This window comes from Arabidopsis lyrata (assembly GCF_000004255.2).
Source record: "Arabidopsis lyrata subsp. lyrata unplaced genomic scaffold ARALYscaffold_4, whole genome shotgun sequence".
Classification (NCBI taxonomy): Eukaryota; Viridiplantae; Streptophyta; class Magnoliopsida; order Brassicales; family Brassicaceae; genus Arabidopsis; species Arabidopsis lyrata.
The window spans coordinates 11,081,837-11,097,578 of record NW_003302552.1 but is presented as its reverse complement, the minus strand read 5'-3'; the positions used below and the strand labels follow the sequence as shown (position 1 = coordinate 11,097,578).

Genomic DNA, 15,742 nt, shown 5'->3' with positions numbered 1-15,742 from the left:
ACCTTAAATAACTCATCTCATCATAAAATCTTAAAATGTCGTCTGTTATAAGGATCATAACTTTTACCATATAATACATTACATTTAACATGCCGCCTACTATAAATATTTTAAACATATCTTTTTAGAAAATCAAATTAATATATTTATAATTTTTTTATCTTTTTAATCTATTAAATATTTATGATATTCTTTAATATATTAAATTAAACTTTTTTGGAATGTTCCAAAATAAAATCTTTAAATTTTTTTATTGTAGTATGTAAAATTATGATTTAAAAAAAATGATATGAAATTAAATATAAATATTCAAATAGTTATAAGGATCATAACTCATTTCATCATATAATATATTATATTCAACATGCCGCCTATTATAAATATTTGTTTCAAAAAATCAAATTAGAGTATTTATACTTCATAAATTTTTGATCTATTAAGTATTGATGATATTAAAAAAAAAGAATACATTACTCAAATATGAATTTTTGACCCGTTAAATTTGTTATCTCATACATTGAATAATTTATATTCGTTTTTAAAAAATCAAATCTTGGTATATGCGAAAAAAATTTACTTTTTTTTTTTATTATATTGATGATATGATGATTTATTTATTTATAGAAATATAATCATATAAAGATGAAAGGTGGAGTATAATGATTAATAAGAAATTAATATGGTAAGTTAGATATCAAATCTTATATGTTCATTTTGATTGGTCATTCTTTTTAAAGAAATTAATAATAGATTTTCGTTTTTATAATTAAATTAAATTAATTAAATTGTATAAAATAGTATTTGACTTGTTTATCCTTAATGAGTTGAATTAATTTACTCTATAAAAATTTATTTCTAATGGCATTCTTAAGTAAATTCTTACAAATGAGAAGGTTAATTAAGGATAATTGTAAATTGTACTCCCCAAATAATAGTATACGATACCACAACTAAAATCCTACAGCCACATTCCAAAATTACAACTAAAATAAAATCCAAAATTTTCATTTGTTACAATTAAATTTGGCAGATTCATGGATCCAATTCAATTCAGTGAGATCTTTCATTCATATTTTTTTCCACCAAGAACGTTTTAGAAAACTCTTGGACCCTCGAATATTTAGTATCCTACTTTTGCGCAATTCACATAGTTCTACAATCGGACATCGTTTCTATTCGGTTTAGTTTAGTATATAAAAACGAAATTGATCAAGACGAAAATCAAACGCATCTTCGTTTGGTAATTGATATTAAAATAAAGTATTAAAGAAATGTTAACTCAAATTAGTCAGATCAAACATTTACAAGAACTTAGGGGTATTCATTTTGTATCAGAACGGAAAATAGCTGGGAAAACGGCCAAAATCCACCCAGACTATTTGCTGGCGGCTTTTTTCAACCCGAACTTTGATTCCCTGCATAAATCAACCCCGACTACATATAAATTCAAATTCCAAACCCAGACTATATAATTTTTTGCCGATTTCAACATCTGCTTTGACGGCGTGATGAAACCGTTAAACTGTGCCGAGTCAGCGACTACGTGGCATCACTCGTGGCCTCTGGGCTTGATAAAGCGACGTCGTTTAACATTTGGTTTGGTGTTTCAATAACAAAACGACGCCGTTTTAAAATTGGGGGAAAAAATTAAAATTGGTTCTTAGAAACATTAGTGAAACGGAGAGAGTGTGAGTGAGTTTGAAGAGAAACATCTCAATTCAAAACGAAACTGTGTCTAATAATCGAAGAAGCGAATTCTTGTTTGACGAAAACGACTTCCAAGCTACAATTTTGGGTCTTTGAGAAGAGAGGATGAGGTAATGAGTAGTTTCTTCTTTCTTTGTTTATGTCAATTTAATTTGTTAAGTCTAAATTCTATGATATTTTCGTATTAGAATCATTCTTTTTTTCAATTTACATATAAAGCAAGTCTCAGCAACTTCAATTTCTTCATGGTAGAGTTCGATTTTAATTAACCCTCCAAGTGTTCGATGAAATGTCTGAGAGAGTTGTAATTGGGTTGAATGTTAATTTTTTGATGTCGTTTGCAGTACTATGGATGTGGCAACATTCAGTGTGTACTACGGTGGGAATTGGGTGACTAGTGAAGATGAGGAGGATGCTTATATCGGTGGAGAGGTGAAGATAGTAGAGTGTAAACCGGAGGAATTTTATACAAAATTAGGGTCTGAACTGGGTGAAGCATTTTATGGGAAGAAAGTGTCCTATAATTACCCTTATGAAGACAGCAAGGAGCGAAAGCTATTGTGTGAGAGGGATTCTAGTTTGAAGAAGATGTGTGATGGGGCTCGATGGGTGAAGTTTGTTAATGTTTATCTAGTTGATTCTGAAGGAGATGAGGAGATTGGTGCTGAACCTTGTGAGGAAGAGCTGAGAGTAGAAAGAAATGTGGCTAACTTTATTGATGAGGATGATGATGAACAGTTTGATTATCATAATACTCCTCCAAATTCTGACGATGAAGGTAGAGAGGAAGATGAAGTAAAGTATGTGAGATGTAAAAGAGGAAGTGGTGTATTTAAGATGAACCAAGTGTTTGACAGCTTAGATGAGTTCAAAGAAGCTTTAGTTGATTATGCATTAAAGGGAGGATGGAACATCAAGCAAAACAGATGGGGGAAAGACAAGTGTGAAGCTATTTGTGGAGTAGAAGACAGTGAAACTCCTTGTAAGTGGAGGATATATTGCGCATTTGAGGAGCCAGTTGGGAAGTTCATGGTGAAGACATTTGAACATGAACACTCTTGCACAAAGGATGGATATTGCAAGATATTGAAGTCAAGAGTGATTGCAAAGTTGTTTCTAGATGACATAAGGTCTGATCCTGACTTTAAACCGAGGACAATTGAAGAGAATATTCTGAAAAACTGGAATCTCGTTGCCACAATAGACAAGTGTCGAAAAGGGAAGAAGATAGCATTGGAAATCATTCAAAAAGAGCATGAAGAGCAGTTTTATAGGCTTAGAGACTACAAAGCTGAGCTGCTACGGTAAGTATCTCTTGTCTTCTAGTTTAATCATTCAATGTTAGTTTTTTTTCACTAAACTGTTTTTATTTTCTTTGCTAGTTCTAACCCTGAATCCACCGTGGAGTTAAACACAGTTTTAGACGATGATGGATCTGAAATCTTCCATAGATTTTATGTGTGTTTTGCAAATCTCAGAAAACAATGGTGTACATGGTGTCGTCCCATCTTTGGACTTGATGGCTGTTTCCTCAAAAGCACTCTTAAAGGACAGTTACTAGCAGCAGTTGGTAGAGATGCAAACAATGGAATGTATCCCTTTGCTTGGGCTATTGTTGATGTTGAAAACGAAGATAATTGGACATGGTTTATACAGAACATCAATAAGGATTGTAAAAATCTTCGAGATGGTCAGGGGTATACAGTTATATCTGATAGACAAAAGGTAAGGTTCTTCTCTTTACTATGTTTGTTGTGCAGCTTTTCATTGGATATGACAGTTGTAATATGAAGTTTGTGTTTAACCTTTTCAGGGTTTGATTAATGCTGTAGACAGAGAACTGCCCAAGATTGAACACAGGATGTGTGCTAGACACATATATGGGAATTTGAAGAAGCTTTTCCCAAATTCAAGTGAAATGAAAGGGCTATTTTGGAGTGTTGCTGAAAGTTGCATTTTGTCAGAGTATGAAGCTAATCTGGACAGAGTTAAAGCTTATGATATCCGCCTCTTTGAAGCAATAATGCAGAGGAATCCAGCCAATTGCAGTCTTGCTTTCTGCACACCCACGGCTTCTTGTATAGATGTGCACAACAACATTTCAGAGTCATTTAACAATGCCATTGATCCTTCAAGATATTATCCAATGGTTGAGATGCTAGAGATAATCCGGAGAAGAGCTATGCAGCGTATAGAAGCAAGGAAGAAGAAGGCTGAAGATCACAAAGGAAGATTCACTAAAAGAGCCACTGCATTCATAGCTGAAGAACAAACAAAGCTAAAGTTCACCAAGTATGTGTCCGGCTCATCAGATGGAAGGTGTGAGGTTCTTGACTGTGGAAAATCTGTCAGCTTGCACATGGGAATGAGGACTTGTGCATGTAGGAAGTGGGAGATGAGTGGACTACCTTGTCGTCATGCATTGAGGATCATTAATAAGAAGAAGCTTAACTATGAAGACTACACATCTGAATGGTACTCCAATGCAAAGCAGAATCATATTTATTCTTCCTCAATAGAACCAGTCAATGGTTTACGATTTTGGAAGAACTCTGGCTCTGTGATCAAGCCTCCTCCTGCTTTGGTTGAAGAGATTCAGAACACAAAAGGAAGAAAACCGAAGCCTAAGAGGAAGAAGGCAAGACATGAATCTCCAACAAAAAAAGCTTCAAGAAAGAAGAGGATTATGCATTGTGGACGATGTGGAGAAGCTGGCCATAATGTTACCAAGTGCAAGAATCCGGTTTCAGAGAAGAATAAGTCAAAGAAGAAAACTCCAATAGATGATGGATTAGACTCGCTTACTCAAACTCAAACAACACAAGATCAGGTAAAACACTTCTTTTCAAGCTCATTTTGTTTTATCTATAATATTTCTGACTTTTGCTTCTGTTTTCATGAAGGAGTGATAATTCTGTGGGATTTAGAGGATGCGGCAATGTGATGTTTTGGTTTGTTTTTGGAGAAAGCGGTATTCTAGATGATAATTTGGTAGGTTTTTGGCAGTAGAAGATGCGGCTATATGGAAGACTACTTCTTCTTTTTTGTTTTGCTTAGATGTAAAAGATGTTGTTCGTTGGAATTCGTTTTAAGGAGCTGTTTGATTACAGTTTGAAAGAAATACAAGAAGCATCCATTATATGATATCTCTTTAATTAGCTTAGAAAAACAGGAAAAACTAGAACCATTAGAAAAATAGCAAACTCATACATTAAGCATTGACACTCATACATTAAGGTTCAAACACAATTACTACAAACAACATTAGCTTCTCTCTCACCACAATTCTATTACAAACATAATCAAAACAGAAAAAAGTAAACCAACATCATCACCACAACACATCCGATCATATTCTTCAAGCTCCGAAGCTCCATTTTGCACTCTTGCAACTCTTTTTCTACTACAGCTTCACAAACCCGAGTTTCCATTTGTAGAGTTTCAACCTCTGATTCACAAGCATTGAAACTCTTTTGTAATGAGATTGAATCTTCTTCCACATTCTTCACTTTTAACTTCAAATCCTCAATCTCTTCAACCATACTCTCATCAGTCCATTTAAACGTGTGATACCATCGATCCTGTAACAAATCAAAACTCAAATTCAAGTTTTCAAACATAAAAGTAGAAGAGAATCGGGAAATTGAAAAAAAAACCTCATCTGATCCATTAGGACAAGAGTGAAATAATCTTCCAGGGTTTTTGGCAGTCCTCGATGTACCCATCCTTACAGCTTCACCGCATCTGCATGTCGTCGGGATCCCTCTTCTTCTATCACCCATCGTTTTCTCTTCAAACTCTCTGTTTCACGACATACATAAAGAACCCTAATTTTGATTTTCTCCCCAAATCAAAACGACGTCGTTTTGTAAGTTCACACTCAACACCAAACCAAATGTTAAACGACGTCGCTTTATCAAGCCCAGAGGCCACGAGTGATGCCACGTAGTCGCTGACTCGGCACAGTTTAACGGTTTCATCACGCCGTCAAAGCAGATGTTGAAATCGGCAAAAAATTATATAGTCTGGGTTTGGAATTTGAATTTATATGTAGTCGGGGTTGATTTATGCAGGGAATCAAAGTTCGGGTTGAAAAAAGCCGCCAGCAAATAGTCTGGGTGGATTTTGGCCGTTTTCCCGAAAATAGCATAGCAAGGGTTACGAACGGGTTATTCAAGTAGTCGGGAAAACGGCCAAAATCAACTCATACTATTTGCTGGCGGTTTTTTTCAACCTAAACTCCGACCCCCTGTTATTCTCAACCAGAACTACTGTTAAATTCAAATTTTAAACCTGAACTTATATACATTATGCAAAAATCAACATTGGTATTGACAGTGTTAGTCAACAGTTAAAAAATGATGACTAAGCCGCCACTTTGGCGACCACGTGGCATTTGGACAAAAGTAAAAAAAAACCTTCATTTGCACTTAGCTCGATTCGAACATGGATAGTGTTCGAGGCCGAATATAATCAAACCCACTCTTTAACCACTAGGACATGTCAACTTATTGATAAAACTGGCATAAATGTTCAAGATATATTTGTTTGGCTTTTCCTTCTTCTTCCCTGCTTGTAACAAATCTGAGCTCGTAAGCCTTTGAATTCGATTGACCTCACAACCATAAATATTTCCCGAGAAAATCTCAAAATCAAAGATAAAATTCAACGAATTTTTAATGATATTTTCCTCTGTTTAAAAGCATCAAAATTCCTGGATTCAGAGGTAAAAGAAAAGCTTTGAGTCTTCCATTAACATGGGCGTGAGACACAGATTTATATTCATAATCGTGAATTTTAGGTGTAATGGAGATTGCTACTGTCGTTAAGGCTAATGGCGGTTGTGAAGCGGATCGGCGATGGCTTCGTCGATGATGCTCTGTCAAGGATCACGATTGGGGAAAAATTGGATCGCATTCCATAACCTCTCGGAAATATGATTTTGGCGAAATTGAGTTGCGATCTCCCGTTTCTATTCAAGGTTTCTTCTCCGATGAGGCATTCTCTGTGAAGAAGAGGAAGACATGACATAATTAGATTCAAAGATACATTAAATATTTGTTAATTTATACATGATATGTCAACATATCCGAGTGGTTAAGGAGGCAAGAACACAGATCTCTTGGGCTTTGCTTGCCGAGGTTCGAAGAACCACAGTGGCGTCTTGCTTGCCACGTCAACTGCACAGTGGCGTCTTAGTCATCATTTTTAACGGTTGACAAACACTGTCAATGTTGATTTTTGCATAATGTATATTAGTTCAGGTTTAAAATTTGAACTTAACAATAGTTCGGGTTGAGAATGACAGGGGGTCGGAGTTTAGGTTGAAAAAAGCCGCCGACAAATAGTATAGGTTGATTTTGGCCGTTTTCCCTTCAAGTAGTCTTTTATTGTTTGAATTACGTTGTGGTTCATAAAAACCAAACCTAAAGTACTACAGAGATTTGTCTATTTTATTTGTTGGAACTTGGAACACATACAGAAAAAAGGAAATCTATATATATAATAGGAGAGTCATCTCTCCATCTAGGCTATCCACATCATCATCCATCTAAGCATGCATTTAATTAAAAATTAAAAATTATAATTTATAGTTTATTTAAAATGTTTATTCAATACATATTTATTTTTATTTATAGTTATTTATGATTAAAAAAATTTAAGTTAAATAAAAATAAATTAATATTATAAGTAAAAAACAAAGAAATATAAATTTATACATAATAATATAATATGGATTTTAGCGAGAAAATGTTTAAGATTAATCATATTCAAAAATTTATAAACATTTCCGTTTAAAATTGATATATTAAAATCAATATGATGGATATTTCAGTTTTAAAATTGATATGTTCAAAATCAAGATGATGGATATTTTGAAAATCATATATATGAAAGGAAGCTATCTCTCTCCATCCTTTCGCCACATCAGCATTTTAGGCTTGAAGCTGACACATCAGCTTTCTATTCTTCCAATCAAAACATTTCATTAATATGATTCAGCTTTTATTTTTTACACATCATCATCTTTTAATTAGAATTGTCAAATGGGGAAAACAGAATAGCCCATGACGGATGGGCCATATGGATTTGAAAATCTATTTCACAAATTAACAATATATTTATTATTTAATTATATATTATTTAATTTTACATATTGATTTCTACTAATACCAACTTATTTGGTTATTTTATGTTTTTTTCAATGAAATTATTTTATTGGTTTTATATACTCCAAAGTTTTTTTCGCTAATTTTTGTAATCTTAACTCAAAATATGAGTGGATAAGCTAATGGTTTGAGTAAGTTTTTCTCTTAAATTTTTTATTTATATATGATACGTAAGGTCATCAAATTTTTGAAGTTCTATATCCCAATATTACCATCTATAAAATTGGTTTAGGACAAAGATTGTTTACGGATTGTGTGAATGATGTATTGTTGAGTATGTTGGTTGAAAATGTATTTTAATACTAAGAGTAGTTGTTCATTGCATGGGTAAATGATTAGATAATTAAAAATTACATTTATCAAAATATAACATCAAGTAAATCAAAATTAAAAAAAAACGGAAAAACCCGCGGCGTAAAGCGGGTGATCAACTAGCAACAAGAACAATCAAAATAATTTGTTATTAACAAATTTTAAAACAAATCCACGCGTAGCATGGGTATTCATCTAGTGCAAGTAGCGAGAGAGACTGATAATAATCAAAGACTTGGAAACATCTATTCTTCCGCCAACTTGACTTAAGCAGAGACCAAATTAAGTGGAAGCTGAAGAAGTAGGTAGTTTGAAGTCGACACACATATTTATTATTGGCTCGTCCATGTACTTTTGGCGCAAAGAAACTGAGTACTTGAGTTCCTTCACAAGTTCAAAATAAAACGAAGCGGAAATGTTAAATGCAAGGATTATGAATTTTTTTTTTTTTTTATATATAGCAAATAGTTACTAAAGCGAAAACAAACTAGTATAGGTAGGTTTGGTTTCAGTTCATAGAACATTAAAACATTTTGGTCCGATTTGGTTTATTTGGATTGACCAATCTTAAAGTGGATAGATGGTACTTAATCACAAAGTAGTGTTAATGAAACAAACATGTCCTAGGCAGGTTTTCAGTAGGTGTATAACACATAAAAATGTTTTTATATCGACCACTTAGATATCCAACACATGATAAAATGGAAAACAAGCAGAATTAATAAGAAATAAAGATCATCATCATGAATAGTTATCAAAATAAAAAACCAAGTAGAAAGTATTACTTTTGAAGTTCATGTTAAGATCCTCTTAACACGGTTTTAGATATGCGACTTTGAGTCAATTAAATGAAAGCCAAAATCTAATCCCGCTTTCTATCGAATTATGAAGATTTTTTAAAAATTTCTGTTGTATAGTAATAAAAACTTTGTCTTGTGTAGTGATGATTCAAAAAGTTTGGGGAAAAAAAGTTTGTGATCTAGTTGGGATAGTTTAGCAAAGCCAACCTTTCTTAAAAAAACCAAACACTTCATAGAAAAACAAGTCTTGGAAAAATTTACTTCTTAGAAATGTTAAACATAAAAAAAAAACCACTTAATCACTTCTTAGAAAATGAAAAAAAAAAAAGATAGTGATGTTTAAGAATAAAGCCAAGTCTTGAAAAAAAAAACTCATGTCAACCGGTTCTATTGGTTCATCGGTTTTAGTTATTTAGTTTGTCCAAACCGGCTTTCCATCCGGTTCATGGTTGAACATGGTCCGTTTGGGTTTGACAACAATAGTCCTAGGATTAAGGAAAATCACATTCATTCATAATTTTTCCCACTTTGTAAAGAAGAATGTAAGAATAGGTACCTCATCAAAACCAACATAAAGAACTTCGGGAAGAGTCAACACAAAGTTGGTGCCAGCTTCAATCTCAGCTTCAGTGTTACAAGCACTCACATCACATAGATTGTAAGTCTTTAAAAGACCAGTAAATTCCCGTCTTTAAAGGTTACATATACAAGGGTTCCCACGGTGATGTTTTTGCCTGTATATTACATGAAATTTTTTATCAAGAAAATAGTGGAAACTAAAAAAGAGAAAACAAAAAAGGAGAGATAGTTAAAATTTGGAAAGATAAAAATAAATTAAAAAAAAAACTACGTACTTGCAGAACCGTATACATATATAGTGAGGTTTGAGCTTTCTTCAGGCCCAACCGACGGGTTCTGAGAGATCTCGATACGGTTGACGGTACCGTAATCGTTTTCATTTTCTGCAACAATCGCATAGATTAATTGTGGAAGTTCTGAGTTCTGGTTAAAAAAAATGGATCTATACCTCTTTGTTACAAAAAAACCAAAGCCTAACCAGAGAGATTCCAAATGTCGAGAGTTAGGGTTTATGTTTTCTCAAATTCGAGATGATATGGAAAGATTTTTGTCACAACTTGTTGAATTGATTTATCAACTAATAAGAATTTTTTTTTCTTGTAAATAACTAATAAACAGAGAATGAGGACCAAACAAATCGATACTTACTGCCGCAGTATTCGAAATCGATGGCGCCGTGCAAAGCGGGTAAGAAGAATAGTGATGCGACGAGGAGACGCAGAGGTTGGACGTTAGCTAGACATCGCCATGAATCTTCTAAGCTTCTTTGAAAAGATAAAAAGATATTTCTTGTTAGCGGAAGAGAAACGTTGAGAGAAAACTTATTATGAAGATAATTTTCTCATTAAGATTAGGAAGAATCTTTCCAAGAAGTTTATATACAATTGCTCAATCTCGGTTTACTTAACCGGATCTAATCTAGCTACTAAACCAATACATTAATATACACATATACACTCCAATATGCCCCCTCAAGATGTGCATTGGAAAATGTTGAGAATGTGCATCTTGGATTTGAGATGTTCAAATGAATGAGGAAACAAAGGCTTGGTGAGGATATCAGCCACTTGATCCTCTGTTCTAACATGAAGTAGCTTTAAAGAACCATCATCCAGTCTTTCACGTACAGTGTGACAATCAATCTCAATGTGCTTCGTTCTTTCGTGGAAGACTGGATTAGTAGCAATGTAGATTGCAGCAGTATTATCAGAGAAAAGAATAGGAGCTGCAGGAGACTTAACTTGTAAATCTTGAAGAAGACGATGCAGTCAAATGATCTCACAAGTGGCCAATGCCAAAGCTCGATACTCAGCCTCAGCAGAGGACCTAGAAACAATGGGTTGCTTCTTAGAACGCCAAGAAATCAGAGAATCCCCAATAAACATGGAGAAACCAGTAGTGGAGCGTCTACTATCAGGACATGATGCCCAATCAGAGTCAGCAAAACCCTTCAAAGTAAGGTCAGGAGAAGCAGAGTAAAACAAACCCTGACCTATAGTCCCCTTTATGTACTGGAGAACTTTGTAAACTGCCGCGAGATGAGCAGTACGAGGAGCAGATGTAAACTGACAAAGCTTATTCACTGCGTATGTAATATCAGGTCTAGTGATTGTCAAGTACATCAGCTTACCAACAATACGTCTGTATTCTTCTTTATCACCCAATAAATCCCCATCAGTCTTCAGCAACTTAACATTAGGGATCATTGGAACAGAGGATGGCTTACACGCAAGCATACCAGTAGCAGTCAATAACTCCAATGCATACTTACGCTGACAAAGTGAAATACCATCTGAATTTCGGGCTATCTCCAACCCCAAAAAATATTTCAACTCTCCTAGATCCCTTAGTTTAAACTGTTGCTTCAAATTTTGTGTTAATGAACCAGCCAAAACTTCAGAGGTACTTGCAATGACAATATCATCAACATAAACTAATACTACCAGAAAATCTGAACCACAACTCTTCACAAACAAAGTATGATCCCCATGGCCTTTAACAAATCCCATATGCAATAATGAACTGGAAAACTTCTTAAACCATTGCCTAGATGCCTGTTTAAGCCCATAGATTGATTTCTTAAGCTTACAAACAGCATTAGGAGGTAAAGAAATACCTTTGCGTTTTGCATACCCTTCAGGAAGCTTCATAAAAATTTCCTCCTCTAATTCACCATTGAGAAAAGCATTAGAGATATCAAGTTGTGTTAATGACCATTTCTTGGAAGCAGACACCTTGAGTAACAACTTGATAGTAGCCATCTTAGCAACTGGTGAAAAAGTTTCTGTAAAATCAACTCCTTCTCTCTGTGTATACCCCTTTGCAACCAAGCGAGCCTTATACCTCTCAAGACTACCATCTGCCAAGAATTTCACTGTGAAAACCCACTTACAACCTACAGGTTTCTTTCCCGGAGGCAATGTTGTAACTTCCCAAGTATCAGTAGATTCCATCGCACCAATCTCTGCATCAACTGCATCACACCACTCTTTGGATTTCTGTGCCTCAGAATTAGTATGGGGAATAGGAATTTTTGTGATGTTGTTGATATATATGAGATGAGAAGGTGAAAGTTTAGAATAAGAAAGAGTTGATGAAATGGGATATTGAACATCAGAGTTAAGTGAGTAACAATGAAAGTCTTTGAGATAAGCCGGAGTTTTCTTGGCTCTAGTGGTGGAGTGTTTTATTGGAGAAATTTGTGATGGAGAGATAGAAGATGGAGAAATTTGATGGAGAGATAGAAGATGGAGAAATTTGTGATGGTATAGTGAGCTTACCTGAGGACATTGATGTAAAGAAATCCAAAGAGTGATCAGACTTCTTATCTTTTGCCAGAGGAAACACATCTTCATGAAATATGACGTTTCTGGAAATGAAAATTTTATTGCTCTCCAAGTCCATCAACCTATATCCTTTGTAGCCTGCAGGGTAACCCAAGAACACACAAGCTTTAGATCTTTCTTGGAACTTAGTTCTCTGTTTAGGAGATGTTGATCCATAACAAAGACAACCAAAAGTCCTTAATTGATCATATGCAGGTGCTTTCCCTGTAAGAACTTCAAAAGGAGTCTTATTAGATAGAACTTGAGATGGAGTTCTGTTAATAAGAAATACTGCGGTCAAGATACAGTCACCCCAGAAAGGCAGAGAAACTTGAGATTGAAACATGAGAGCACGAGCTACATTCAAGATATGTTGATGCTTCCTCTCAACTACTGAGTTCTGTTCAGGTGTCTCTGGACAGGAATGGAAGGACTGTATACCTTTATCTTGATAGTAACTTGTAAAGTTCAATTCAGGTGTGTTGTCTGACCTAACTGATTTAACTTTGAGATTAAACTGATTCTCAACAAGAGTGATAAAAGCTGGAAAAACTGTAAGAACCTCTGACTTGTTCCTCAGCAAATATACCCAGGTTGCTCTTGAATGATCATCCACTATAGTTAAAAAATATCGATATCCATCAATAGATTCAACTGAAAATGGTCCCCAGATGTCAATATGTAATAACTCCAAGTTTGTATTACAAATATTATTCTGAGAATGATAAGATAACTTCTTCTGCTTAGCCAAATGACAAATATGGCAGTAAGCTAAACCCTTATTCTTATGTCTAGTAGTGCCTAAAGACTCAGAAATAACATCCAATCTGCTGAATGAAGGATGCCCCAGTCTCTTGTGCCACATACTAACATCCACCACTGCATTCACTGAAATCTCTGTCTCCTCAATGTCCAAAACATATAGATTTGCCACTCTTCTACCCTTTCCAATGGTCAACTCCTTGGTAAGATCCTGAATTTCACAAGAATAGGGATCAAACACCACTCGGAAACCAAGATCAGTAGTGAGAGAACTAATACTGATGAGATTTAGCCTGAACTCCGGGATAAACAACACATTCTGGAGCAAAATGTGTTTGTTGATCCTAATGGTTCCTACACCACTAATTTTAACAGTAGGTCTTGTAGGCAAGTTTACACATCTAACAATAGCAGTATCCAGAGTAAGAAACAAGCTTCTATCATGTGAGACATGATGTGTTGCTCCAGAATCCATAACCCATGTCTTAGGGGAAATAGTATTTCTGGATACTGTCAATATACCAATGAAACAATATGTAGAAGAGGAAAACGAGATACCAGTGTTATCAGTCTGAGATGTACTAGCTGCAGGAGAACTAAAACTTGACTGAGGTTGAAGCTGAGAACTAAACAGAGCGATGAACTGTTGAATCTGATCCTTACTAAGATTACCAATGACTGCATCTAGACTGTTATTCTCAGAATCAGGAGAAGGTGAAGCCAAAGTAACCTGAGCAGCAATGGGACGAGGTTTAACATTCTTATCAGGTGTCTTTCCCTTAGGTGTGAATCCAGGAGGAAATCCATGCTTCTTATAGCATCTTTCAGCTATATGTCCCACCTTGTTACAAAAGGAACAAATAGGTCTTCCTTTGTTTGGTCTACTTTGCACATAACACACAGTGGGATCCTGACCAGAAGACTCAATAGCAGATACTTGAAAAGCAGCAGGTGGAGCAACTACATTGGAGAAACCCTTTTGACTATCATCTTGGTCGAGGATGTTATAGACTTCAGCCAATGTAGGGAGAACCTTCTTCATGATGATTTGTCTCCGTATGATAGAATAAGAATCATTAAGTCCTGCCAAAAACTTAACAATCTTAGCCCTCTCTGCCTTCAATTGTAGACTAGTAGCCTTGCCACAAACACACGGATCATCTGGTTCTTCTGTGCTTTCCAGATTTCCCCATAAGGTCTTCAGTTTGGTGTAGTACTCTGACAAAGACATGGCTCCTTGGCGCAAGTCTTGTATCTCTTGAGTAAGATTGAAAGTCCTTGGCAAATTACTCATATGAAAACGACTGTGAAGATCACACCAAATATCAGAAGCATCTTTCAAACGTAAAATGCTCCGATAGATCTCCGATGATACCGAATTCAAAAGCCATGACTTAATCATACTGTTACATCTAGACCAGATGCTAAAATTTTTATCAGATTCAGCAGGACGAGTTAAGGAACCATCAATGAATCCTAACTTTCCTTTTGAATCTAACGCAATACGCATAGCAGCTTCCCAATCATCATAGTTTGTGCCATCTAAACGAAGAGCAACGAGAGTCAAACCTGGATGATCGGCGCTGTGAAGAAAGAACGGAGAGTGCGATGGATCTGAGAAGTCCGATGATGCATTTGCTCGCGATGCTCCAGAACTACGAGATCTAGTAGCTGGAGGAGAGATCGGAGGAGATTCAGCAACACCGGTAGATCGTGACACTTTCCGAGCTGAAGAACTTGTTCCAAACTTCGATCGAGCGGATTTCCGAGCTATGACAGCTTTCACCATTGTAGAGGATGGATCTAGCGCAAAGAAAACGAAGAAATCAGATCGAAATCAATGGAGATCTGAGCTTGAAGGCTCTGATACCATGTTAGCGGAAGAGAAACGTTGAGAGAAAAGTTATTATGAAGATAATTTTCTCATTAAGATTAGGAAGAATCTTTCCAAGAGGTTTATATACAATTGCTCAATCTCGGTTTACTTAACCGGATCTAATCTAGCTACTAAACCAATACATTAATATACACATATACACTCCAATATTTCTGTTTGGTTAGACAAACAAGACTTTAGTACATGTTATTATTGTCTACTGAATTAGTGGATAGGATCATAAGTGATATATTGAGATATATATATTAGGGTATGTTTGACGTTGCCGACGAAAAAAAAAAATCCCACGTTTTAAGCGAGAGATCTTAAAATATGGTTACTTTTTTTCATTTCATGGTTAGGTACTTTGGATACCCTTAAAATATTTATTGTAAATGTCAATTATTTATGGTTACCTTACCTAACTTTTTATTCACAAGCACGTAGATTTATCTCGTAAACCGGTCCTTCTTCAAATGGGGTAGCAAGATTCGAATTGTTTGTTACTTTGCAGGCTCAAGCTTGAGAGTTTCGGAACAATACATTCAAGCTTTTGGCAAAATTGAAGGTAAACACAACATTACTTGATCCCATCTACTTTTGTTTCATTGGAGCAATGCCTCAAATGTAAAAGGTTAGTGAGATTGAGTTTTATTAGATTTGCATATTTACCTTCTGTTTTTTAGTGTAATTAATGTTAGTTCATATAGA

The 15,742-nt window shown here is 35.2% G+C and overlaps 3 protein-coding genes and 1 pseudogene across 3 annotated transcripts; 2 read left to right on the top strand and 2 right to left on the bottom strand.

Moving 5' to 3' along the window:
- The first annotated feature begins 1,357 nt into the window (after nucleotides 1-1,357).
- On the top strand, nucleotides 1,358-3,309 carry LOC110229519. Its single transcript, XM_021029935.1, has 2 exons — nucleotides 1,358-1,817; nucleotides 2,052-3,309. Exons 1-2 carry the CDS (start codon nucleotides 1,813-1,815, stop codon nucleotides 3,013-3,015), a joined length of 969 nt encoding a protein of 322 aa, XP_020885594.1. The 5' UTR covers nucleotides 1,358-1,812; the 3' UTR covers nucleotides 3,016-3,309.
- Nucleotides 3,310-3,375: 66 nt separating this feature from the next.
- On the top strand, nucleotides 3,376-4,846 carry LOC110229568. Its single transcript, XM_021030160.1, has 2 exons — nucleotides 3,376-3,432; nucleotides 3,521-4,846. Exon 2 carries the CDS (start codon nucleotides 3,569-3,571, stop codon nucleotides 4,649-4,651), a length of 1,083 nt encoding a protein of 360 aa, XP_020885819.1. The 5' UTR covers nucleotides 3,376-3,432; nucleotides 3,521-3,568; the 3' UTR covers nucleotides 4,652-4,846.
- A 163-nt stretch (nucleotides 4,847-5,009) lies between these two features.
- LOC110229257 (uncharacterized protein At4g04775-like) lies at nucleotides 5,010-5,489 on the bottom strand. Its single transcript, XM_021029009.1, has 2 exons — nucleotides 5,364-5,489; nucleotides 5,010-5,288 (listed from the first exon to the last, which is right to left on the bottom strand). Exons 1-2 carry the CDS (start codon nucleotides 5,487-5,489, stop codon nucleotides 5,010-5,012), a joined length of 405 nt encoding a protein of 134 aa, XP_020884668.1.
- A 2,905-nt stretch (nucleotides 5,490-8,394) lies between these two features.
- LOC9315131 lies at nucleotides 8,395-15,625 on the bottom strand (annotated as a pseudogene).
- Between the last annotated feature and the right edge of the window lie 117 nt (nucleotides 15,626-15,742).